The 25924-nt window shown below is 38.2% G+C and overlaps 1 protein-coding gene across 4 annotated transcripts in view; it reads left to right on the forward strand.

The window, feature by feature from the left end:
* The window catches only part of LOC119742954, a 43288-nt gene that overhangs the window by 5980 nt on the left and 11384 nt on the right, over window positions 1–25924 (forward strand). For all 4 annotated transcript variants that reach the window (XM_038219241.1, XM_038219259.1, XM_038219250.1 and 1 more), the window contains exons 2-29: window positions 1155–2177; window positions 3832–3977; window positions 4777–4878; window positions 5466–5591; window positions 5779–5851; window positions 6439–6549; window positions 7311–7453; window positions 8239–8305; window positions 8606–8727; window positions 8977–9127; window positions 9973–10110; window positions 11515–11618; window positions 12414–12504; window positions 12813–13004; window positions 13369–13448; window positions 14439–14549; window positions 14907–14970; window positions 15516–15592; window positions 16112–16208; window positions 18881–18940; window positions 19608–19685; window positions 20037–20138; window positions 20960–21145; window positions 21814–22011; window positions 23117–23275; window positions 23962–24027; window positions 24296–24330; window positions 25318–25417. In XM_038219241.1, the coding sequence (XP_038075169.1) occupies window positions 1428–2177; window positions 3832–3977; window positions 4777–4878; window positions 5466–5591; window positions 5779–5851; window positions 6439–6549; window positions 7311–7453; window positions 8239–8305; window positions 8606–8727; window positions 8977–9127; window positions 9973–10110; window positions 11515–11618; window positions 12414–12504; window positions 12813–13004; window positions 13369–13448; window positions 14439–14549; window positions 14907–14970; window positions 15516–15592; window positions 16112–16208; window positions 18881–18940; window positions 19608–19685; window positions 20037–20138; window positions 20960–21145; window positions 21814–22011; window positions 23117–23275; window positions 23962–24027; window positions 24296–24330; window positions 25318–25417 (3729 nt within the window). In that variant the 5' untranslated portion in view covers window positions 1155–1427. The remainder of the gene's footprint in view (window positions 1–1154; window positions 2178–3831; window positions 3978–4776; window positions 4879–5465; window positions 5592–5778; window positions 5852–6438; window positions 6550–7310; window positions 7454–8238; window positions 8306–8605; window positions 8728–8976; window positions 9128–9972; window positions 10111–11514; window positions 11619–12413; window positions 12505–12812; window positions 13005–13368; window positions 13449–14438; window positions 14550–14906; window positions 14971–15515; window positions 15593–16111; window positions 16209–18880; window positions 18941–19607; window positions 19686–20036; window positions 20139–20959; window positions 21146–21813; window positions 22012–23116; window positions 23276–23961; window positions 24028–24295; window positions 24331–25317; window positions 25418–25924) is intronic.

Raw genomic sequence — 25924 nt, forward strand, 5'->3', positions numbered from 1 at the left:
GACATTTTAAGCAATTTAATTCCTTCCATTAACTCAATTTGTAAGTGTCCATGAAAAAATGTTATGAGCCTTACATGCATGTTTCATGTCTAACATACCATATTTGAATTGATTTGGCATTTATTTTTTGGATTTTATTCCTATAAATTGTTTTCCCACCCAAAAACTCAGTCATTGCTCAAATTGTATGAAATTGTGGTCTGCAGAATTGAGTGTGTATTTATAAGCTACACTGGAGAATAAAGCTACCCAATCGATACTGATCACCTTCCGTTTCGGTCAATATTTGTTCACCTTCTCTTTGCGCAAGGAGAAATGGCCAGAAAATAATATTGATTGGGTGGGTGTTTGCAGTATCTTTTCTAGCGCTTGTTTGAGGTACACGTACTTGATTAGAAACTGGCTTGATTAAACCAACAGAGTCTCTATTTGGTCTGAGAAAAGGATCTGTGATGTTGTTCATGTACATGTACGTACATGGGAGTTAGCTAAGATGCAATAGCCAATGATTGAAGAGGTGTTATGCATTATCAAGTGTCAAAACTTTCCCATTTGTTCTGTGTAAATTCTTTGCAGTCTTAACCAGTGAAATTGAATTTACTTTTCACCAGTTAATAGAAGAGATTTTGACTGTATTAATTTTTTCATTATTTATGAGGCATCACAGAAAAGAGACTTTTCCCCACGGAGTAATTGAATGACAAGACTTAAGTTTTTTAGGAGTTTTAAAATAACATATTGTGGTAATTACATGTAATACACGAACATTGTCTAAATTTGTAAGTATGCTGGCAAAACGCTTGTTTTTTTGTGTGTTTTTTTTAAAGAAAATGCTTTGATAAACAATTTTCATACTGTATGATAGTACCCAAATACCCCCTTCAAATTAATGGTAACATACTTACATGTACATGTACAATACATCTGAATCCATGTACTGCGTGATTTGCAGTTAGTTGTGCAGTTCACCTAATGGGCCCTTTAAGGTTGGCACATTTAGGCTGAAAGCCAAAGTGATGATAGTATTTTTATTCATTAGTGTAGCTTTCCTGTTTGTATGTTTTGTTATCACTCTCAGTACTTGTTTTAAGTATTTGAACTTTTCCCAAATCATCTGCCAATTTATCTGATAATTGTTACTTGTGTTTCCACAGATTGATCATGGAATCGACGGGAAGCACATCATCTATGAACCAATGTGATGGGCAGTATCAATGATCAAGAATGGCACTGCAAAGCATCCGTTTGTCACAGAAGTGATTTTTTATAGAGTCCAGAACTCGGGTGAAAATCAATGGACATCATGAAGTTCTCTATTCATGCAGAATTGAGGCCTTGCGTGGCTTCCCTCCCTACATGTAGGTGATTTGTGTACATGTATGTACGTGGACATTCATTGTGCGTTATAGCTTTTCCAGTGAGAACGTATGGATGAGGAGGCAGGCTATGGCAGGATGGATAATGAGAAAGAGGAAGGAGAGGATGCTGACGTTGCCGCCTATAGGAACTTCATCGTGGAGATGGAGAGAGAGATTGAGGAACAGTCACCAGATGGGGTAATGGAGCCAGAAAACAAGCTTCTACTTAAAGCATCGCCCATTGAGAAACCTCCAGATGTTGGTAGACGCTTAGGTACCCCACCAGCTCCTCCCAATGGAGTCCTACCGGTAGTACATTCAAACAGTAACGTCAGTGGTGGAGACCATGCCAGCATGGATAGTGCTAGGTTCAGACCTAGGAGTAGTTCACCTATAACAGGTCTTACTGGCAGGGGTTCCCCAATAAGGACCGTTCACACACCCCCAGGGGATGTAGACGGTACACTGACGCCAACTTCCCCAAGGAGTAACTCTCCCATACTGGTCAGAACTCCCTCACCTGTGCTGAATCGCAGCACCTCCCCACTATGGGAGAAGAAACCCAGGAATCGCAAGAGTGCCGTGGTGTCTGATCCCGTGATACAGGTGAAGGCTGCCAGGGGAAGTCTCACAAGCAATGGCAAAGCACGGTTGATGGACGATGTGGACTCGGTTGAGAGACAGAAAGCGGCACTTGGGAAGAAACCAGAGCCTCCCAAATCCAGAATAAGAACATTTAAGCAGCGTTCAGCTCAGGAGAACTTTGGTCTGTATGGTCTCCTGACACCCGCACTGTGTCTAGTGCCTGCAGTTGATGGGGTAAGTCAAAATAAACAAAGGTCTAGTCTAATATTTTCAACAGGAAAACAACTTTATAAAGTTTGAAATTACCTTCACCTCTTTTGGTTAAGTTACAGCACCTTGCTTAATTTGGGTGATCCACAATGCTGTGCGCAACCAAGAGTTTGCTACTGAGAGTTCATTTTTCCCTGTGCATTGTGGGAGATGGTCGATGGTCGCAGCGCGGTACATTGTGAATCGCCCGAATTCAGCAGATGCAATAACAGCTACATTGAATATTGCATGTCCCAGCCACTAGGTATAAAAGAAAGCTTTTGGCCCTGTTTTTAGTCCACTCAAGATACAATATTATCAAACATGTCCTTCTGTTTATACTACAAGAAAATTAACCATGATAGCCAAAGGTGAACACTACAGTAATATCATTTTAATACACGTACATATACATGTGCTTCAAAAATTTACAATTTTTAACTTGTATAACATTTATGCCAGTACTTTTTAACACTAATAAAATTGATGGGCAAATTAAATGACATTACACATTAGCCTCTGCTCACACAAACACATGGCAGACTACATGTAGATTATTGTGTTTCATTTGCCACTAACACGTATGTAGGACCTTGATTATTGTTAACCTGTTCTGCGCTAGTGACATAAGCACAGACATATAAACTTGGAGCCATGGAGACACCAATATGTCAATATTTGCTCATTCGGTTCCTATGTACAGTGCACTCTTATCAGGCACCCCTATGCATGCCAATGATGAATTCTTTAATATTGTGGAACACAGTACAGTACTTCAGTGTCGCCCATGGCACCATGCATGTATATGTGGATCGAGCCGCAGTTTATGTACTCTTTCGTCTGATTCCCTCTTCTAGGAATGTTTCAAGGGCCCATGTAATGGAATTTTTCTAAACAGTCTTTTAAATATACCTTGTGTCCCATTTAACTATTTTAATCATCAGGTTATTTTGGCGCCCTTTTTGGTTTTTATGCTAATGCAGATTTTCATATTCATGAGCATTACCTTGATTATTAAAGGCAGAGACTTCAGTGTTACATCTGCTTTGAAAAGCATAAAAGTCACCAGAATTTTGGGGCTTTGCTGTGGTTACTTTTCTGCTTTCAGTGATTCATTCATTGTTTCAGTACGAAATTAAGTCAATGGGGAAACTTTATGCATACATGTACATGTACTTGTATTAAATGTTTTCAAATTCAATAAGCAGAATTTTGGGTCAACTACAATTTTAGGAAAAAATTCCTAACTGAAGAGTGTGTGCCTAAAGTGATACTACAGTAACAGTGCCCTCAGATGTCGGGAAAAGCATGAAACGTTTTAAATGTTTAAAAAAGTGCATTTTGCAAAAATTGTTACATATCTTTTTTTTTCAGAGGAATGGATATTTGCTACAAACATTGTTTCATGGACAAATGAAAAATAATCTTCCCTACTTTTAAACATTAAAAATTGTCCATGCGTTTCCAGACAACAGAGGGCATTGTTGCTTTGATGTCATTCTGTTCAAATTGTGAGCCCAAAATTTGCTCACTGGCAAATTTGTGTTTGCACGAATTCGCAAAAGCAACTGTACTGTAAACCAGCGCTTAAACGTTAACTTTTATAATTGACACCCCTCTTGACTGTTTTACTTGACAGCACGATGCCTTGACTCAAACCTTCTCGGATCTGTGCGGTGAGCACCGGGAGCTCAAGTTGGCTGCTGCTCACATTGATGATGCTATCAATGGAAGGGGCAAGTGGGGCAAAGCAAGGGCATTCTTTGCCTCCAAGAAGGGACAGTTGTAAGTCTCTGACTCTTTCTAACATAATATATGATTTCATTTATGTTCAAGTTGCAATGTGTGAATACTTTGTACATGAATACAAATAACATTAATGTGTACGGTGTTGTAGTCGAGTACTTTTCCATGAGAACGAGTACTTTTCCACAAGTACAAGTTCTTTTTCACGAGTATGAATACTTTTCCATGAGTATGAGTACGAGTATGAGTACTTTGCCACAAATACGAGTACAGGGAATTGTTTTCTTGCAAGAATGAGTACATGTACATTTCCATGAGTACAAGTACCAGTACGAGTACGAAAAAAAGTTCTTGAGTATGAGTACTACAACACTGCTACTGACAGATGTTATCAGTATAAATTTGTAGTATAACTCTAATGAGATGCTTAGGTTATATAAAATATTTACATGTATCTTGATTAGTGCTTCTCTAATCCTTCCTTTTGTGTGAACAGAAGATATACTCCACATGTGGACAAATTTAAGCTTTTTAGAGAGCACAGAAATGGCCTTATTTGTTTAACCCTAAAAGTCTAAAAGAGCCCTTTTTTGGCCATTTCACTGTCAAAATAGGGTAGGTAGGGTAACCGGAAGCAGAACTATTTGTTTTTTGCCTCAGTGAAAAACATGTTTTTTTAACCACCATGCACACATGTACATCCAAAAATTAGTATTTCACAGGAACAGCATTTCCAGTTTTCTTTTAATTGCTAACAATTGCAGAAGAAAAATATAAGATGTTTAGTGTTATTCCTTGTAGATGTTTTTCTTGAAAGCTTTGTTTATCTCATCCTTAGCTGCTTCAAGGTGTTCAACAATCGATTCTTCACCTATATCGTGCTGTTAGCGGCAGTCTTGCACATGGTCATGGCTTTCCTTGAACCTCCAGCGATTCAACCGTGAGTCAAACACGCCTCCAAAATTCTTCCAGCTCTAGGTCTTAGCCTTGCTGATGATATCCATTAATTTGCTTGTCTTATAACATTCAAATCTGTTTGAGAAAGTTTACATGTAGTTTGTTTGTTTGTCAACATATCTTTCAGAAAGGGCCTCGTTTTGGAAGGGGAAGTTTTGGAATATTCTACTTTTAGAATTTTAACTTGCAAAATTGTCACATCAAGTGCACTGACTTTTCTTTGTCTACCTCACAGCCACAGTTGTTTACTAAAGGGTGGTTGGCAAACTATGGATGGCCGTCATTTCAAAAACGAAAGACTAAGTCAAAAGTAGTTTTAAGACTGCTATGCAACTAAATGTATTATATAATCACTTAATAAACAACAGACACTAGACACATAATTAATGGAGAGTATGGAGAGTCCTTTTTTTAAAGAAAATCTCAAGACATAAATTCCTCATTTTTGCCCAAATGTGTTGCCAACCACAGTTGAGATACAAACTGGTGGCCACCCATACGAAATGGCTGTCTATGCCAATTGAAAGTTTTATACCAAGTATGATAATCTGGTACCCCGTCTCCCTCCAGGACATCTCCTGCAGTCTTTGTTCTGACCATCGTCTCCTTGGCGGTGTATACCATGGATGTCTTGGTACATATAGGCTTTCTCTCCTGGAGAGTCTTTTGGTCTCTTGATGAAAACAAATGGATGAGGTAAGAACTAATGATGTCATGATGTTAAAAGCTTTTCCAACATGTCCAAGAAACAATGTTTACAACACACACACTGATACTGATATGCACGCACACACAGTGTCTTATTACATTTGCAAGATGCATTTTTGTGTTATATGCTACACTACTATTTTGTCTGTCCATTTTCCATTTCTTTTTCTTTTAGACGGGAGTTTGTATTCTTGTGCATGTTCGCCATAGATTTTATTATCCTGGTCATTCAAGAAATTCTGCAAGTTGTAAGTATGGAACATTGTCTGCCTTTATTGTGATGTTATAGCATGTCAACATGTAAACATGTACACTGCCTTGCAAAAGTACATGTATTAGCACTTATGTGCGGGACCTGACTTTTCTTGTTGTAATAAAAAAAAATGTAAAAATAGGAACGTTAGCTAAAACTTTACTCCCACCTGTACATTCATTGATATCTTCATTCAAGAATTCATCCTTATAAGGGACACATTTCCGTGGTAAGGATACTCAAGGAATAAGAATCTCATCATTTTTCTTGTGCAAAAAGGAGAACTGATTACTGCCTGGCACCTTCTAGGTATGGTGGCCAAGGGATTGGTTATAGAAGGACCATCCAATCCTTACCAGATCCTTTGGAAAACTTGTCCTAGTTTTGAAGTCGGTTCTCAGAAGGGACGTTAGACAGATTGTCCAAAGGATTCATTACCTCATACTGTCAACTGACCACCCTCCCACCTACCCCCCCCCCCCCCATTTCAGTTAAGAAATTGTGAGTTAAATTGACCAAGCAGTAAAGAGTTGCAGCTTCAGACACGTCTTGACCGGATATAACTCTGTTTTCTACCCACAGCGCCTTTACCAACCTTTTCGATGTCTGCGGGCAGTCATCATCATATGCAAATGGAGGAATGTGGGTCACATTTTTGACACCGTCCGCTCCATCATATTCAATCTCATGAAAGTAAGTATGCTGCCCCCCCCCAAAAAAAGCATTACATGTAGATATGGCTTCAGGATTATAGCCCAAACTGAAGTCCAGGAGTTATCAGATTTTGGTTTGGGAGTGATCACGTGGTGCACTTAGTTTTTTATTCTCCGTGTGATATTTCTGGTTCAAATCCTAGCGGGCACCGCAAACTTCTTTCTCTTGATTGGCTGAGAGCACACCTTGTGATTTTTATGATGGAATTATTTGCATCAGAGAGATGTAAATTTAATATTAGGGTTTGCCCTTCACTGAAGCGACTTTTGTAAACACTGTATATTCAGTGCTTGCAAGCCCTAGGACCGCACTGAGTATAGTGTCTATGAAAATCACGTCAGTGAAAGGCAAACCGAATATTAAACATCTTAGATCATGCAAATTTTTACTACATCTCCATCCACTACAAAAAAACAATGGATTCTGTGCACAAGTACCCCTCAACGCTTATAGAGAGAAATTTGGGAGCTAGGCGACTGGCAGGGACTATAAAATGCATTGCAGAAAGGATCTGACGCTCAGGTGAAGATACTATTACTTTGTCCTCACTCAGAATAAAATTAGTTCTGCATACTTACAGCAATAGGTGCGAGCAGTGTGTGTCCAACTAGAGCTCTCATGAGTGGTGCTGAGGCACCATCTAATGCACAGAGTCCATATCACAGCTGAAAAATATGAGAACTTAAACAGCCAGTTGATTTATGTATTTTTTTGGTTTCATTTGTTTTCTTTCCCCGTAGACTTTCTTCATCATCTTAATATTTATTATCATGTTTTCGGCCATGGGTGTGCATCTCTTCTCTGAGTCATATCACTTCATTGACTGCAATAGCACAGACACCAGCAACTGTACAGATAATGCAACCTTCAACATTTACACTGGGTAAGTCTGGCAGAGAAGATGAGATTTCAATTCAGATCTGCGTGAGAATGAAGAGCAAATGAATTTCTGCCAAAGATGGAACACAGGCAGCATTCAAGGATTTATCCATATGAATTGGAATTCGGTTTTCATCAGACCAAAGTCAATTTCACTCAATTCACGCCAAAGTCAGTTTTTCCAAAACGTGACAAGTAGCAATCCATCGCTTTCTCATAGTCAAAGTCTTGAAGTCAAATCACAAGACTAATTGTTTCAAAGACAGCGGCAAGTTGCAAGCTCATGCAGTACTAGGCAAGCCTGGTAAAGCGTGTCCAAGAGCACACCAAATTCTATTTAACTGAATCAGAACATTCACTGGAATTTTTTTTCAAGCATCTGGTCTACACAGTGGGCCGGATTTAGCCCATTCATTGCATTACGGGGTAATCCTACACAATAGCACTGCCCGACAAGTTACACTCGGTGAGTGAGTCTGTCAGATGGCGAGATAGGTACAAAGAGGACGCTAGGATGATCCACTGGGACCAGCAAATATCAAATTGTTGTGGATTGGAGGAGCAATGTTTACAACTTTAAGTAGTGTCTTAAAGACCTACATGTAAGTTACATGACTGCACAATGTCTGCGTCTTAATTTTTATGTCAAATTGAGTGGCAGTGCAGTAAGTGAAAAAGTAATATATACATGTATGCATTTAGTGCGCAGGCATGGGCTGAATGCCACTTAAATGTGATCTCACAAAATTAGGTCCACACTGATTATACCGTGTACTGTCTTGGTTTCAGTGCATTTGATAACATTGGCATCACAGCTTTGAGACTCTTTGTTCTACTGTCCACAGAGAATTTTCCGGTGAGTACAGTCTAATTTCTTCCAAGCTTCGTGTAATTTAAAATTTATATTGTTATTATTCCTGTCGCTTTGTATTAACTCTCATGTATATGTACATGTAGCAGCATATGAAATGAGTGTCTGTATAGTGTCAAATGCTTTTAAGGTCTGCTAAGTAACATCTCTTCATATTAATTGTCTCATTATGGAATGTTTATACATGTAGGTGACATCTATGTTTTTGTTATCTTATTATGGAAATCTGTACTTATCCGTGCTTTTCTGTGTAATCGTTTGTACTTTTTGTTTTGCACTCAATAGGAATTCATGATTCCAGCCTTCAACAAGAGCAACTGGAGTTTTTTGTACTTTGGTATCTTTGTCTTTGTGGGAGTGTTCTTCCTGACGGCCATTCTACTGGCCATCATTGTGGACAGCTATTGGTGAGTTGCAATAGTGCTGGGCCTTAGGAAGGATCTTTAGAGATAACATCTGGTGTTTTGTTTATGTAAACAGATGATTGACAAACAACAATTGGTAGATTGGTTGGTATCAGAAGTTTTTACAAAATGTACTACCAAAACCCTTTGTATAAAAATTAGAAATTTCTACATTAAAGGTTCCATGGGTATCTTGCTACATACTGAGAGTGTCGCTTTCATGTATGATAATATTACTTTTTTTCGAACCAGGGAGTTTGCCAAGAAGCATGTGAAAACGGAGCGATCAAGGGAACGTGCTGAGCTGGCCAAAGCATGGAACCTGATGGACCCGTTAGGCAAAGGCAGCTTGCCCATATATGATGAGAAGTTCATCAAGCTCTTCAAAATTCTCAAACCACAGGTATGTCTTGTTCAATGGAATCACTTTAAAAAAAATCCCTTAATGAAAAGTCATTTCTTAACCTTCAACTCCTCCAGCATGCAGAAATGCAGACACTCACTAAAATGAAAAAAACACTGGAATTGGTTATTATTTCAAGTTCCTACTATAGACAGTGACCTTTGTCAAACGCTTTACATCCACATTTTGTGCTTGTCAAGAATGCTTAATTCTATGATAAACGGAGTCAACCGCATCCAGCCTATTTAAATGTTCCTCGTAGATTTTGCCATATTATTGTCCCTTTATCATCATTGCCACCCCACCCAAACGCCAACATCATTCCTTTGCAATTAATTTTCATGCCAAGCCTTTTTGAGTGTGCAGACAAATGTCTTCATGAAGTTTAAAACCAATTTCACAAAATGTGGATTTAGTATTTGCACAAAATGTCAAGTTTATCACACAGGACATTGAAATACCTTGTGTTTTCCTATACAGTGCTTTAATAGTGAATAGAAAAGCTCCCCATACCCATGATGGACAGAAGCATGGAAAATAAATGATCCTAATTGCAAAAGAATTGGTCCCATTGAGCTAAACTTGCATATACTAGTGCTGAGTATGAATATCTTTACTGGCATACCACATTTCATAACTATTTTTTTTTTCAAATTAGGTTTTGCCCTTTATTGTTTTTTTTTTTTAGAGTTGATGTTCAAACATTAGTGAGGATATTGCATTAAAAAAAACTGAGAAAGCTAACACTTCATTACAAATCCAGACACTGCTGTTGTGTTTGATTTTTGTATTTCCGATGGCGGGATGGCAGCACTAATTTGCATACATTTTGATACTTGTATTAGAACACAGATGAGATGAACATGCAGCTGATCTCCTATCTAGACAGCAATCAAGATGAAGTAGTGGATTCCTTAGAATGGACCATCAGACTCAACGAGGCACTCAGCTTTGAATTTGAGATGGATGAAATGCAGGATACGGTGAGACAGTCTTGAGTTTAGCTATCAGATAGGACCGACTAATGTGTATATTAAGCTCAGTCACTTTGCCTCATCATAAAAATGTTTTTTCTTTGGGTATTTGTCTGTTATTAAAGCCATTACCAAGAAAATGCAGGATTCAAAATTAGCGGTAGCCCGCTAGCCAAATGCTAGTCAAAACAGCGGCGGGCTAGTCAAACTATTTCTTAAGTAGCCCGGCTGGGGAGTCAAAAAATATTGGGATACGGCAAAGATGAACAGGAAGAAATAAATCATTAAATTCAGAAAGAAAACCTCATCAGTTTCTGTCAAGTATTTTCAACTGTTTTAAAAGGTTAAATTATTAGATCTGTTTGTTAAAAACACTGACAAAATTGCCTCAAATTTGAGCCTGAAAATGTGCCATTTTGTATTTGAGCTAAAAAAAAATGCGGGCTAGTGAAAATGCCCATGGGCAAGTTAAGAGGCTGTTTCAGTAGCCCGGCTGGCTAGTGAACAAAAAAGTAAAGGTTGAACCCTGGAAAAGGGCATCTCTCTCCCACATTTATGAAAACAAGTGACATTCAGCGAAATAAGTGAAGCACGAGGTTACTCGGAATGGAAAATTGTATCAAAGAGGGCAGCAAACAGAATTTGCCTGTTTGCTTACATCATGGTAATGGCTCTCGTGCTCCCACAAAAACTCAAAGCTACTTGGCCTATATTGGTTGTGCACAGCGCTAAACATACTTGATGTGTGTAGGCTACGTTTGTTGTTGAATTCTCAAGCTTCCCAACATTTTATTAATTCAGCCAGGGAGGACATCTTTGCAAAACCTGTGCCTCTCTCCTTTGTTAAAATTTTTGAAACCAGATGCGCCGTCAGACAATAGACCTAAAATGTTTCAATTCAAGACCGAATCGTCAATTGAAATGTGTGAAATGCATGCGAATGTACGAATATGGCACAAAACAGTTGTTTGAATGTAGAGCCGTACCTCAATGTTGTCATAATTGGCTTGTAGCAGATGCTACCAACGGCTTTGTTTTGCTTCTGGCTTTTGGCAGAGGGGACAGAGCTGCTTTTAAACTTTTATTTTTATGGCTGAAACTCCCGTTATTTAGTTTTCGATGTTTTAGATCATTGCAAATACATGTATATATGATCTTCAAAATTAGTCAACTTTTGCTACATGAAAGTGACTGATCTTAAACCTTTTACCCTCCAAGATTTTGCTAATTTCTAATTCAGATACCTGTACCATACACTATTATTCTCCAGTATAAGCTAAATGGCTTGTGTACGTTTCAGAGCTACTAAATTTGAACTAAATGTGGTATCGTATAATACTTGGTCTGTACTGAACGGCTTTTCCAGACACTGTTCCCTGATCTCTGGGTATTATCTCTCATCCACCCTTACAGAGCTCACGCCCTAAGTGGTTGAACCATCTCAAGGAAGTTGCCAAGAAGGTCATCTTCTCAGAATGGTTTACCCGTGCTGTCATGGTTCTCATTGTGGCTCACTGGTAAGCTTGTTTTTGTTTTTTTAAGTTTTTGCTTTTATCAAGTTTTTGTATGTCGGTGTCTCATTTGTTTATTCAGTTCATGACAGTCAGTTATTTAGGAAACAGCGGATACAAATGTTTTCAGTAAAGTCACAATTGGGGGTCATGAAATTTAGAGCTGTTTGCTGTGTGACAACACAGCAACATCACCCACATTTGTCAGGGACAGCATGAGAAATGTTGGAAAAGAGCACTTACAAAAATACTAAACCAAACAATGTCTCATTATTTTGATACTGTTTGAAGGAATGGATATTTGCACAAGATACTTTTAGTGTCAAATTCATTTCATGGACCTTTTAAAAGCATATAGGATCATTTGCTTTTCATGGATTTTGTTGTTCTCCGTAATAACACCACTCAAAATCCAAAGAAGAATGTTCAAAACCTGACCTGTTGAAGTTTTCAAGAAAAGAGTGAAAAACCATGTACAACTTTTGATCACGAAACACGTTTTCTTCAACTCTTTATTTCCAAAAATCAGTCAATTGACTAATCGTTGGATATCACCTACATTTCTTGGTTTCTTCTAAATAACAGCAAGCTAGGAATAATTTTACGGGTTGTTTAGTGCCAGTATGATCTTTAATCCAATTAAGCTTTTTGATTAATTTGATCCTACGCCTTTGAAGTGATAAGAGAAATGAGTTGCTTGAATGGCATGTAATCCAGCAGGATAGGGGTTGGAATGTCAAGGTAGCATCCTCCGTTGGAGTCATGTGTGATTGTTGTATTTGATTTACCCATTGATTACAGCATTCTCTTCTGTCTTGAATGGCGAGGATTATCTGAAGCTGGCAGACTAGGCATCACAATGGGCAAATCAGTCATTATTGGTCTGTTTGTGGTGAGTTATCATTTGTTCCAATTGACTTTATTTTTTTGCAGGACGATATTGGGTAACATTAGTCTTTATAAATGCAACAAGTTCAATCCAATTCAAAAGTAACAGAAATCGGAATCTGGCAGTTAAGTTTGTTAATTTCAAATTTTTGGTTTTCCCATATTCTCAGTGTTTTCAATATTCTGTGTTTATATGTTAAATTTGTACCACATGATTACCGCACAAAAGCAAATGTGTTGACGAGCATGGACACATTTTTGTTGTTGAAAACGATATCACTGCTACCTTGCTTGTTGTTTTGATGTGGTCAGGTTGAGGCCTGTCTACGTGTCTTCAGTGATTGGAAGATACTCAAGGAGGTGATAGAAGTCTTGGATATTCTCCTGATTCTCATTGCACTGATAAACAACATCCTGTGGTACTTTGTTACCGAGCATCAGCAGGTCTTTGATGTAATTGGGGGTTTGGTGGTAGCCTTCAGAGTCGGCTTAAACTCAGCTCAGGTTGGTTGCTTATCATCAAAACCTATCTTTTGTAATAGCTTTTAGATTCATCATCATTGTTCGGTGAAGAATTTCAAGCATTTGTATCTGCAATATTTTGGCCTGAACAATGTTTTTGAAAACAGACAACTTTTACGCAGGACTCACACAACAAGAATTAAAAGCTAAAAAACATTATTTTGCATTATTTTACAAATTTGTAGAGCTTTATAGTTGAAGTCCTAAAGATGATCATAGCTGTCTTCTCTTCAAAATTGTCTCATGTTATCATACTTGCAATCATGGAAATTGTTTATAAGACATCACACTGCAGTATCGTATGACTGTTATTTCATTTCCATCTTGTCATGTCATTTTCTTTCAGACAAAGAAAGTTGTGGTGTTGTTCTTCACCAAAATCTTCCCGGTCATGTTTGATCTGATTGTTCTTGTGTTTGTCATCATGTAAGTGACTAAAAAATTCCTCTTGTGCATTTTAAACACATTCACACACTCCAAACCTCATTGCAAACTGCATGGGTAAAGTCAAAAACATACATTTGAAAAAATAATGCTTAAAAGGATAATTAAATGAAATATTTGAAACAAACGATTCCAATAGTTTTCTGATATTAAAAATGATAAAGTAGAAATACCCAAGTACCAAATACCTCATGTAGCCCGAAATCAATTGCCAAATGAGGTTTGATTTTTCTTAATACTATGGAAAAGGTATCACTGCTCTTTTATGGGAGGATCGAAATGATTTGATATGATGTTATTACCCTAAATATCTGGGCTATAGTTAATCCTAGATCCATCTCAGTGCCCAGAAAGAATACATTTGAGAGTTTTATACAACTTAATAAAGGTCACATGTTGTACCCCATTAAACTTTAACCGTTTGGTGCACAAGAAACTTTATAATCTGTGCACCAAAGTGTTAAACATTACGCAGTAAATAATTGTTGACTGCTGTGATGTAGGATACTATGTTTTCAACCCCCTCTCGCCTCGAGTGCTAAGCGCGAGGTGATGCACCCCGAGGGGGTTAAATACGTCATATCCCACATCACAGCAGTCAACAATTGTTTTGTTATATCGCCAATAAGTCAAAAAGATAAATGGTTGAACTTACTATGCAAGAAATAAAGTAAATCAGTGCAGTGTAACCCTTGATATCTGCACGCTTTCCTGCTGGACTTACACACTGAGATAGCGGATGCACAGTTCTCAGTACAGTCGTGAGCACGCAGGACGCGTGCAGCTTTTACACGCAAGCGTGCAATGCGCATTGTATATGAGGTTAACCATTGTATATGCATTTTTGCAGAAGTTGATTTCACAATTCAATTTTGACATTTCATTTTGTCATTTCTATCTATTTCACCCTTCTGTGGATAATATGGGATAATATGTGATTATGAGTATTTGTGTTTGTCTTTTTCTTGACAGGTTCTTTTATGCCATCGTTGGGTATGAGTTGTTTTACAGCCAGACACCCAATCTAGACTACACTTCTGGGCATTATGATTACAAGTGCAAGCTTGGCTTTGAAACTGTTGCGTAAGTGATCAGTGGCAAAATGGATTGAAAGATTGCAAAGAAAAACATTGTAATTTATCTCAGAACGGAATCAAAAGCAACATATTGCAAGTACAAGGCATTATGTTCAATTTAGTTTTGAGGTACATTAACACCGAGTTTATATTTAACTTTACCATGAACTTAAATGCTTAATTTTTTGTGTCAAGCATAGATCATCATAAGATCCCCATATTTGACATGTTAGATTTCAACACTTGTAGGGGAGGGGTACAGGAACCACTACGTTTCAAGAAAATGTATATCTTGTTCAGTTTATTTTCTACTAGCCTGGGCTAGACCTAACTGATTGGCCGTAATTCTGTCTTTTTCAAACAGTTGCTCCCTGTTGATCGTGTTCCAGATAATCACCACAAGTAACTGGCATGAGATTATGAACTCAGTAAGTCCATGATCTATTTATTTCCTTGAATCTTTATGACTTTCATCTTAAACATTGTCTCAGTGGTGATTATGACCGTGAAACACAAGTTTACATTAAAAAAAAACTTTTGGGAGCCACTAGAAACTACCATTGTTAATCCTGTTCAGGTTTAAAATCATGAATGTGTCATTGACCCCTGTTGCAATTGATTGTCAGTCCATACTTGGTGATTGTTTTTATTTGTTTGTACATGTACCTGTTCATTGGTTTGTCCGTCAATCTTTAAGTTCTTTGAAATTGTCTGTTTATCTTTTAGTAAGGTCTGCCTGCAATTGCATGATTTCACCTTTTTAAAATGTTTAAAAACATATGATACCATACGTGTGTGTATTATTTTCCTTTATACCTCAGATGTCAGTTGAATTTGTCAGAATCCACTTAAATCCCTGTTACTTGTTCTCATGGTTATTTGATATTTTGCTCTTGATGGAAATGAATGTATTGAATTGAAACAAAATTGCATTCCATTGGTATGTTAACGATTGATATCGTTGCTTCCACAGGTGATGGTTTCCACCACAGACTGGGCCTGCTTGTACTTCATTCTGGGCTTCATCTTTATCAATCTGATCATCATGAAGTAAGTTGTCACTAGACATTTTTGCAAATATGTCTTCAACTGTGTGCCTGATAATGTGTTCTATTGTGTTCCATGAACTGCACTTGAACCTTAAGGGCCTTTCACACTACACAAAATCTCTGTTGGACCTCAGTCAAAATGGAGATTTGGGGAACCCTTTTCTACACGGGTCCGGCACTTTACACGGGTAAAATCCAACCCTGGACAGGACCAGGGTCGAGAAGGTCTACCTGTGTAGACAATCCAAAATCTACAGCTGACCCTTGTATACACTGGTGTAACTGTGAATGGTATGCCTTGCCTACCTGTTGGGACCAGGTGAAGAAGCCTATAGTAATGATGTTGATATTAGAAGTCTGATATCAACTGTGCTACAGGATAGATTTTCCAAATGTTAGTATGAAGAGCAATCTTTACGTTGATTTCATAAGATAAAACCAATGTCAAAATCCAGCCTTTTTAATGTCACAGGTTGCCAGGATGTGTTTAATTTGCTGTTGTATTTTGTCAATATTACAGCCTGTTTGTTGCTATTGCCATTGAAGCCTTCAACAAGTTGGGGACAGAGAAGGAGCTGGCTGATGAACAGGAGACAGATAAACCAGCTGAATCAGAGGTAGGTTGGCCAGTCAGAGTTAGTCAATCCCAGATAAACCAGCTGAATCAGAGGTAGGTTGGCCAGTCAGAGTTAGTCAATCTCAGATAAACCAGCTGAATCAGAGGTAGGTTGGCCAGTCAGAGTTAGTCAATCCCAGATAAACCAGCTGAATCAGAAGTAGGTTGGCCAGTCAGAGTTAGTCAATCTCAGATAAACCAGCTGAATCAGAGGTAGGTTGGCCAGTCAGAGTTAGTCAATCTCAGATAAACCAGCTGAATCAGAGGTAGGTTGGCCAGTCAGAGTTAGTCAATCCCAGATAAACCAGCTGAATCAGAAGTAGGTTGGCCAGTCAGAGTTAGTCAATCTCAGATAAACCAGCTGAATCAGAGGCAGGTTGGCCAGTCAGAGTTAGTCAATCTCAGATAAACCAGCTGAATCAGAGGTAGGTTGGCCAGTCAGAGTTAGTCAATCCCAGATAAACCAGCTGAATCAGAAGTAGGTTGGCCAGTCAGAGTTAGTCAATCTCAGATAAACCAGCTGAATCAGAGGTAGGTTGGCCAGTCAGAGTTAGTCAATCCCAGATAAACCAGCTGAATCAGAAGTAGGTTGGCCAGTCAGAGTTAGTCAATCTCAGATAAACCAGCTGAATCAGAGGTAGGTTGGCCAGTCAGAGTTAGTCAATCTCAGATAAACCAGCTGAATCAGAGGTAGGTTGGCCAGTCAGAGTTAGTCAATCCCAGATAAACCAGCTGAATCAGAAGTAGGTTGGCCAGTCAGAGTTAGTCAATCTCAGATAAACCAGCTGAATCAGAGGCAGGTTGGCCAGTCAGAGTTAGTCAATTTCAGATAAACCAGCTGAATCAGAGGTAGGTTGGCCAGTCAGAGTTAGTCAATCCCAGATAAACCAGCTGAATCAGAAGTAGGTTGGCCAGTCAGAGTTAGTCAATCCCAGATAAACCAGTTGAATCAGAGGTAGGTTGGCCAGTCAGAGTTAGTCAATCTCAGATAAACCAGCTGAATCAGAGGTAGGTTGGCCAGTCAGAGTTAGTCAATCCCAGATAAACCAGCTGAATCAGAAGTAGGTTGGCCAGTCAGAGTTAGTCAATCTCAGATAAACCAGCTGAATCAGAGGTAGGTTGGCCAGTCATAGTTAGTCAATCCCAGATAAACCAGCTGAATCAGAGGTAGGTTGGCCAGTCAGAGTTAGTCAATCTCAGATAAACCAGCTGAATCAGAGGCAGGTTGGCCAGTCAGAGTTAGTCAATCCAAGATAAACCAGCTGAATCAGAGGTAGGTTGGCCAGTCAGAGTTAGTCAATCTCAGATAAACCAGTTGAATCAGAGGTAGGTTGGCCAGTCAGAGTTAGTCAATCTGAGATAAACCAGCTGAATCAGAGATAGGTTGGCCAGTCAGAGTTAGTCAATCTCAGATAAACCAGCCGATTCAGAGGTAGGTTGGCTAGTCAGAGTTAGTCAATCCCAGATAAACCAGCTGAATCAGAGGTAGGTTGGCCAGTCAGAGTTAGTCAATCTCAGATAAACCAGCTGAATCAGAGGTAGGTTGGCCAGTCAGAGTTAGTCAATCTCAGATAAGCCAGCTGAATCAGAGGTAGGTTGGCCAGTCAGAGTTAGTTAATCTCAGATAAACCAGCTGAATCAGAGGTAGGTTGGCCAGTCAGAGTTAGTCAATATGGCAGTTTGGGCTGGATTAATCAAGCCTAGTCACTACTAGGCTTAAAAGCTGTAGTTCAGTTTTGTTTGTTTTATTTTGCAATTCAATACAAGGTTACAGACAAGAGTTAATAAATGTGACTAATTAGAATAAGTGGTGGAGGTCTCTGGAAAAAAGCTATGAAGCTTGAGGAGACTAAATAGTGTGCATTCAAATTACAGGAACGTGTGAGAAAAAAAAAATCAATTTCACACATAGTAAATTAAAGGTTACATGCTAAATGTCACTGAAAAAAACCTAACAAGACAACATGAAGAAGACTGACACTATACAATAATTAGAAGCATGAAGAAATATTAAAAAGTTTAATTATAAAATAACCCCAAAATAAAAAAAAAACGATGCAAACAAAAGCCACTATTTAATTTTTTTTCCCTTTAAAACAGAGATACTTTTAAGCCCTTTAAACTTATTAACAAGGGAATTAACTCAGAAAAAACTTAGGACTCTGAAATCTCACAAAATGTACAGATTTAGATAAACGTACATAAGGAAGATGTAAAACATAATATCTAGCAGTAAACAAAAACAGCTCTGCATGTTGAAGTTCATCGACAAATTCAAGATTTGTCAAGGATTTTTTTTGGGCAGAATATCAATAACTGCATGCTTATGTTGTCCATTGTAAATCTGAAACCTGTAAATCCATACATATGAAACAAGAATCAACTCATTTGAATATTCATATGTAAACCTTTTTGGGGTTTATTGTTACAAAATCTTTTCAGTTTCTTTTTGAAAATATAAAGTGACTGCAGTTGGTGAAGAACGATAGGAATAGTGTGCAGCTACTAATAATATTGTGGGCATAGTAGACAGATCTGCAATGAATTTCAGGTTTTAAATCCGATGTGTTTTACATCTTTTCACACATTGACAGAAATCTGTAACAAATGTGCACAAAAATCCACATATTGTGAGTTACTTCATAGATTTGTTGTTTGTTCCTTCTTGTGCAGGACGCCAACTTTGCTGAATCTGCAAAGACGTTTCTGAATAATATTTTTGAGAGTTCAAGGGTGAGTACAATAGATTTGTCTTCAAAGAGCATGCAAGTTGACCTCAAAACCTGCGAGATTTTACAGGATAATGTACATCCGAGTACCATGTATAGGATCTACAACATGTAAAACGTCCCCTTTTTTTCATTGTGTGTCCTGACTGGGCTTATCCAGTCAAGGGCAATAATTGGGCCTTGTGAAAGACAAGAAAGCATTACAGTTTACAACACTGAAAATATTGTGAATTGATGTCTATAATTAAATGAAAATGTTCGACCTCAACTTCTGTGTAATCGCTCAGATAACAATTGGGTAAACTCTTAAGACGGAAATCTGTGACTAGACTGGTCAGTGTTTTGGTACCAAGACGTTCACGTGAAGAGTGTATGTGAACTGGCGAGACTTTGGTTTACGTGGTCTATTGAGCATTTTGATCATTTAAGTAGACAGAAGAAAATAAATTCACTGCCACTTCAAAATTTCTTTGATGTACCAAAACTACAGAAATGGCTACAATTACAATATTGGTTTAGCGTAACAAGTTCACAGTTGATGTCTGGACATACTAATGAGAGATGACAAATATCAATGCCTTGCAAATGAACGTTGTGACCAGCTGCTAACTCCAAACTGCTAACTCCAAACTGCTAACTCCAAACTGCTAACTTTGTTTATCTGGATGTAGGCAGAGCAAGGCAAGGATAGAACTGAGCGAACAAATCGACAGAATGGCAGCCCACGGATGAGAAGACCAAGCAGGGTGGTAAGTCACTATTGCTCTGGATCAGTGACCTTGTCAAGCTGAGGCCATCTTGGTCTAGTACCCTGTAGTCAAGATTATATCATCTTGTTCATTCTTGTTTCTACATCACAAGTAAAGGAACTTTGGCTACACTTTTTTTTTAGCTAGGGGTCTGTTATAGCACTCATTTTTACATACCTCTTACTCATACTCAATCTCGAACTCATGAAAATGTGTTTGGACTGTATGTGAAAAATCGAAATGAACTTGTACTCAAACATGAGAAGGTAGTTTCAGTTACTCATCTTTTGATTTCATTTATTAACTGATTGTATTAATTGATTGAATGATTCTCCTGTTGTGTTTTATCAGAGCGTGGTTGGCAGGGGTGGATCCTTCAGTCCTCTACCCCTTCAGGCCATGAGTCAGTCCAGCCTCAAGACCACAGAAGAAGAAGAGGAGCCAGATGAGGAGGTGAGGCTGTGAATCAGGGAGATTGCAGGATCCATCCTGTCAGCAGCTTTCCTTTAAGCTAACTAGACTGACTGTTTTTACTGATAACATTTAATGCATGGTCCATCATGCACGCAGAAGACACAGTTGTGGTCACAGTTGAAAATTTCTGTCAAGCAAGGGCACTTCATCAGAACCATGTCTCCTTGCTCTTTGGTTTTAAGTTTCAGATCTTCATCCTTGTCATCACCCTTATTTAGGTTTTATTCTGCAGATTAAAAACTCAGTGTTAAGGAGCTTTTCTAGTCATAAATAAAAGCAATAGAAATGGATTCAGCATGCAAAAATTAAAAGTTGATGCATTCATTGGGTGTACACTGAAGGCTTCTGTCTTGTTTTTCACCTCATTTTCAACGTTACAACAGAGTTCTTTTACACAGCTCCAGAAATGATACAGTTGTTCAAAAGATGAAGAGTTTGAATTGAATTAATATTAATATTAATGTAGATTTTTAAATACAGCACTGAGAATTTTCTGTGTGTTGGGCTGCACTTTCAGTTCTGCAAATTTATTCATTAGCTTTGTGGGATAAATATATGTTATGTGTACATGTATACAGATTATCCTTGCTGTAAATTTGTACAGTACTACAATGGATGGTATCTATTTGTTCATGCAAGTGTTCACAAGAGTTCACAAGAAAACATTTCATCAGTTCCCTGATGTGAAAATACTTTCCTTGGTTGAACTGCGATTTCTTCACTGGAGTAACTCCCAGTTTCATCAAGCAAATTGTAAAACAAGCATCTGGTTTATTTGTGTTTTTTTCTCCTTTGTCAAGGAGGTGGAAGATTACTCTGGTCTGACTCCCCAGGAGCGCAAAAGGAAACAGCTGAAGAAAAAGATGATGAACAAGAAGAAGAAGAAAGTTCCTAAGACTAAGATCATTGTGGTGACAGCTTACAAAGGCAGCAAGGATCAGGAATTAGATCTGAATGTGGGGGATGAGGTCACCATACTACAGAAAGTAAGGAAGTCACATAAGTTAGGTTTTCCCAGTTATCTTAGCATTTGTATCATTCAGATTCCATGGAAAGATACTTTAATTGTGTTCCAGAATGCCGCTCGGCTCAGTTGTTAAATAGTGATTTAACAAACTTTTTTTTAGAGCCGCATACATCTCTTGTACTCACATAATTCTGATAGTCTTCTATGTATGAACTTCTTTAAGGCAATGTACAACCTACCAGAAACAACTTTCAGCAGTAGAGGGCCTGTTAATGTCAAAGGGCAAAACCCAATATTGAATCTGTTAGTGTCAGCCAGCGCAAGAACTGACATTTCTCCCTAGAATAAAGCATTAATCGTCCTAGTGGGAAATCATATTCAGAGTAATGTAAAACCCTTTAAAACCTTGCAGGTCAATTTCAGGTGAAGGGATATGAAGTGTAAACTGTGTCACACAGAGGGTCACTGCACACAAAAACGCCACTGTGGTGAGCAGTGAAGCTTGACCAAAGCTACCTGCTTGCCCTCAGCTTAACCACACAAAAGAATTGTGAAGGGATTTGTAGTGTTACCCATACTCCACAGATGATTGCCTCAAAGGAATTTGAAGTCTGGGCGCTAACTCTTTGGGCAGAGGTGGTTTTGCAAAACTTGAAGGTTTTTCTTGATGTAATGTTTGCCTTGCAGCAAGACGATTGGTGGCAGGGTCAGATCAATGATGAGAAGGGTTGGTTCCCAGCATCACATGTCCAAGAGGTCAAACGTAACAGTGTGGTTCACTTCCAAAGCAATGCAACTGCTGACTTATCCAACGACAATCCCAAACCAGCATGGAATACAGATACTATGGGATCACTAGATGGTGCTGATGCTACACTACCAAACGTAAGCAAAGATTCATCGATTAAATTCAAGGCAATATTGATTGCTTACTCAAATAAAGACAAGTAAGTTATTATAAGTGCAAGTTATTATAAACACAGTCAGTGCAGTGGGTGTCAATGTAACTACAAGAGATTACTAGACTGTTCAATGAAACTCAGATTTGAGGTAGAATACTCTCAAAAAGTAAAAAAAAAACACTGAATTTTCAAAGAGGCTCTACCATTATCATATTGAAGAAATTGCCCTCTTAAATACTGAAGACATTTAACATGCCATTTTGGGGCAAAGGCTTTTGCTGACAGCAGTTATGCAGACTGATAGATGCCATATAATATCATTTGTAGACAATGGAAAGTCTTTTTACCAAATGTAACAAAAGAAATGAAATAAGATGTTTAAGTACTTCTTAAACACGACAAGACAAGCCTAGTAGAGCTGGTCCCAAAGTGCCAAATTCTATTTGAACAATTCAGACTAGCTATTCACTGGGAGTCTTTCATGCCACTGTTGTACGCAGTTATGGTGTGCATTTACGGTTAGTACGGGAACCGGGTACCCTATTGAAATAAAACACGGGTACCTGGGTACCTGTAAAAGAAACCCAACCCCGAAATTTAAATCCCGGAAGTTGTCTGAAAGGATGTATAGCTTTGCAATGTAAACTGCAACTTTAGTGAACGTCATCTGTTGCTTGGTAACATGCACATAAACGTGAAATCTGTTTTGGATTTCCATGTAACCTGGTTTTCATTTTAAAAATTTCCGACAAATGGCGTTCTAAATCTTTCTTTTTTAATTGTCTAAGAAGTTACTATGTAATTTGTAAAGATGGTTACAGGTACCGATCCCATAATGTGGTACCAGTTCCTGACATCAGCGGTCGGGTACTCAGGTACCCGGTTCCGATACAGACCCCTAGTGGGCAGGATTTAGGTCATTACGGGGTAGTCCTATAGACAATATCACTGCTTCGCTGTCTTCCCCAGTCAACAACCAGGCCACGTCACAAGTGACAGCAAGTCAGTCAGTCAGTCAGTCAGATAGGTACACTTATATTCAGCTTTGTGATATTTGCCATATATTCTCAATCACTGTTTGACATCAGGCACAAGACACATCTAAGGATCATCTACGTCCAGTTGGTATGAGTCAGATTGCATCCCTGGCCACTGCTGCTAAACACAAACCACGACTGAAGGTGCGGAATACAGGCAGCTGGCGTAAAGAAATCCTGGGTGACATCACCGTCATGAATCCAGAAGAGGTCAGTCATGTTACAAGTAGCCATTGGATTGTTAAAATAAGTGTGCGTCGGTACTTTTGTAAAGTGTATTTGTATATTCATGTATTCACATGAGGTTTGTCTAGACTGTACTGTCAGAGTTTTAGCTCATAAAATGCACTGCTTTGATTCACAAAAGTAAGGATCAAAACAAAGTAATCAGTCCAGTTACTGATCTGGGGTGTCCAAAGTGGCCTGTGTTGACTATGAGTAATTAATAGTATGTGATCACCCACTTCATTCAGAATGTATCAGAATTCTAGCGGTTGCAATTAAATGTGTAACTTGGCCCCAATTTTATATTGGAAAAGATGTCCAATTTTCTGGTTAAACTTGTAATTTACATTTACAATAGTGCACTGCAGGGGCTTAACAGATACCATGGTTTATTTTGATTCAGTGTTTCAAACCCACTCCTTTCCTATCCGTGCTTGTGTTGCATGTTAACTGTGATGTGCTCCATTCATGGATTCCGTTGTTAGTTTCAAAACTTCAGAAACCTTTGTTATTACCACGCAGTTATTGAATATAGCACACTGCATTGCTGGCATACCGTCCCATACACACCTAATAGCTAGGTGTTTCTTCTAGTCCATCATTCTAGTAACAAACAATACTCATTCTTGTATGATAATTAATGCTTGATTGTATGTGTTTTTTATCACCAGCTGAAAGCACTCAACAAGATTCTGAAAGGCCAATCAGGAAGAGGCTCACTGACAGGCTCCCTCACAGTAAGATAGTCTTACCTACCAGACATGATTAGAACCCTGTGATTAAGACATTGTACAAATCCTCAAATAACTGTATTTTTTTTATATAAGTTGTGGTTAAATGCTGGGTTGGAGACAAAGTCTTTAAACCGATAAATCATGTGTAAAATAACTTTTTTCAAAGTTTTAAAAAAGGAGATGTTTAGAGTAACAATTCTATCAGGCTTTTTAAGCCTCATTAATTTTCAGATGTTTTCAAGGAAGTGTTCTGTTTTCCTTGTAATTATAGCTTGGAGGAACTTTAAGGAAGCAGCCATCTGTCATGTAAGTGAATAGAATTGTAGCCTGAAATTTGCCATATTGAAGTCTATTAATTCAGGGTAGTTAATACAAGAAACTGATTTTCTTGCGCTGGTAATGGATCCATCATTAACAAACTTTGCTTCAAATAATGACAATAAACATCCCCATGTGCATGTTTATGCCGTGAAATATGCTTATAACACCTTGCCCACAGATTCTGTATCTTGATTGGCCGAGAGCGAGTCACATGGCATTCACTATTTTTACTGCATTACTGTGCACGACCCAAAAAGACTAAACAACTGCTGCTTCATTCTGAAAAATGACTGATACAGCAACTAACATACATGTAGCAATGGGAGGTCTGAGTGCACATGCTTATGAGTGTTTGCATATCGTCCCCATGCTCTACAGAGTTGGGTTCCATACTTCATGAGGGGTAGTGTGGAAATGTGCATGTAATTTCCAACTAATTTCATGTTGAAATAAAAGAATGTTTTCATCGCATTCTGGTTGAATTATTAATTATCTCTAAAAATCAAGCAGAATCTGTGGTTGAGGCATTAAAAACAATTATTGCATTAGTGAAAACAATATTCTTAAACTTAGAAATAAAGTGCTATTTTAAGAAATGCTTTTTTGTCTCACTCCCCAGAAAAAAGTTCTTAAAATAAGGAATATTTTCTTACATAAAGAAATGTAAGAAAATTATTTTTAGCAGCGTGACTGCCTTAACTCATGGTGTAGTAAAACTAGTCTGCCTTGGTGATCCATGGAGCGTTCCATTTCCCTCGGCTTCACCTGGGAAAAACAGAACGGCCCATGGATCACCCCAGGGGAAAGTTTTACTGTATCATGAGTCATTTCAGTCAATATTTATATGCTATGCTGAACTTAGCAGATTTATTTGCTAATCGTTAAGGTACTTGATAAAATAATTAAATTAAACTGTTAAATTATATCGTATGAAAAGTGAAAAGCTAAACAATATTTTTTTTATTATTTCAGGAACGACAACATTATAGAGGAAGAAGTTGACAGTGAGGCATCATTATCACGGACAGTGCCTCTGCCTGCACCCCCCAAACCACGTGTAACTCCTCCCATGGTATGGATGCAGATCCTTAGAGGAAGAGTAGATTACATCTTGATTGACTTAGCTCTCCCCAGTACCATGTTTTAGCGTTTTTTTAGTCATGCTAAAACCACTTGGAATGTGAAAATAGACCCAAAGATCAAAAGTACTTCATGCAGCCTAGCTTTATAATATGAAGGACAAAATCAAAATGGAAAATGTTGTGCATATATAAAGGTTTGTTCCTTGACTGCTTTAATATGCAAAAAAGGAGAAAGCTATTGCAGTTTTTTAATCAGGTCCAATGTATGAAATTGCAAGCCATTTTATCATAAATGGCACTCCATACCTCAGGTTGATCATGGATAATTCTGAAGCAGTTTGGAATTTTACAATGGTAACCCTGTGAATCAGATACATCTGAAAATGATGTAATCACAAATGTCAACATTGTGAATTCGCAATTTTCAATCGAGCAAAATTTAATGGTTTTTTGTGACGTTTTGATTTTGTGACATTCACATTCTCACAGTTAATGAA

This window comes from Patiria miniata, unplaced genomic scaffold (genome assembly GCF_015706575.1).
Source record: "Patiria miniata isolate m_02_andy unplaced genomic scaffold, ASM1570657v1 HiC_scaffold_11, whole genome shotgun sequence".
Taxonomy (NCBI): Eukaryota; Metazoa; Echinodermata; class Asteroidea; order Valvatida; family Asterinidae; genus Patiria; species Patiria miniata.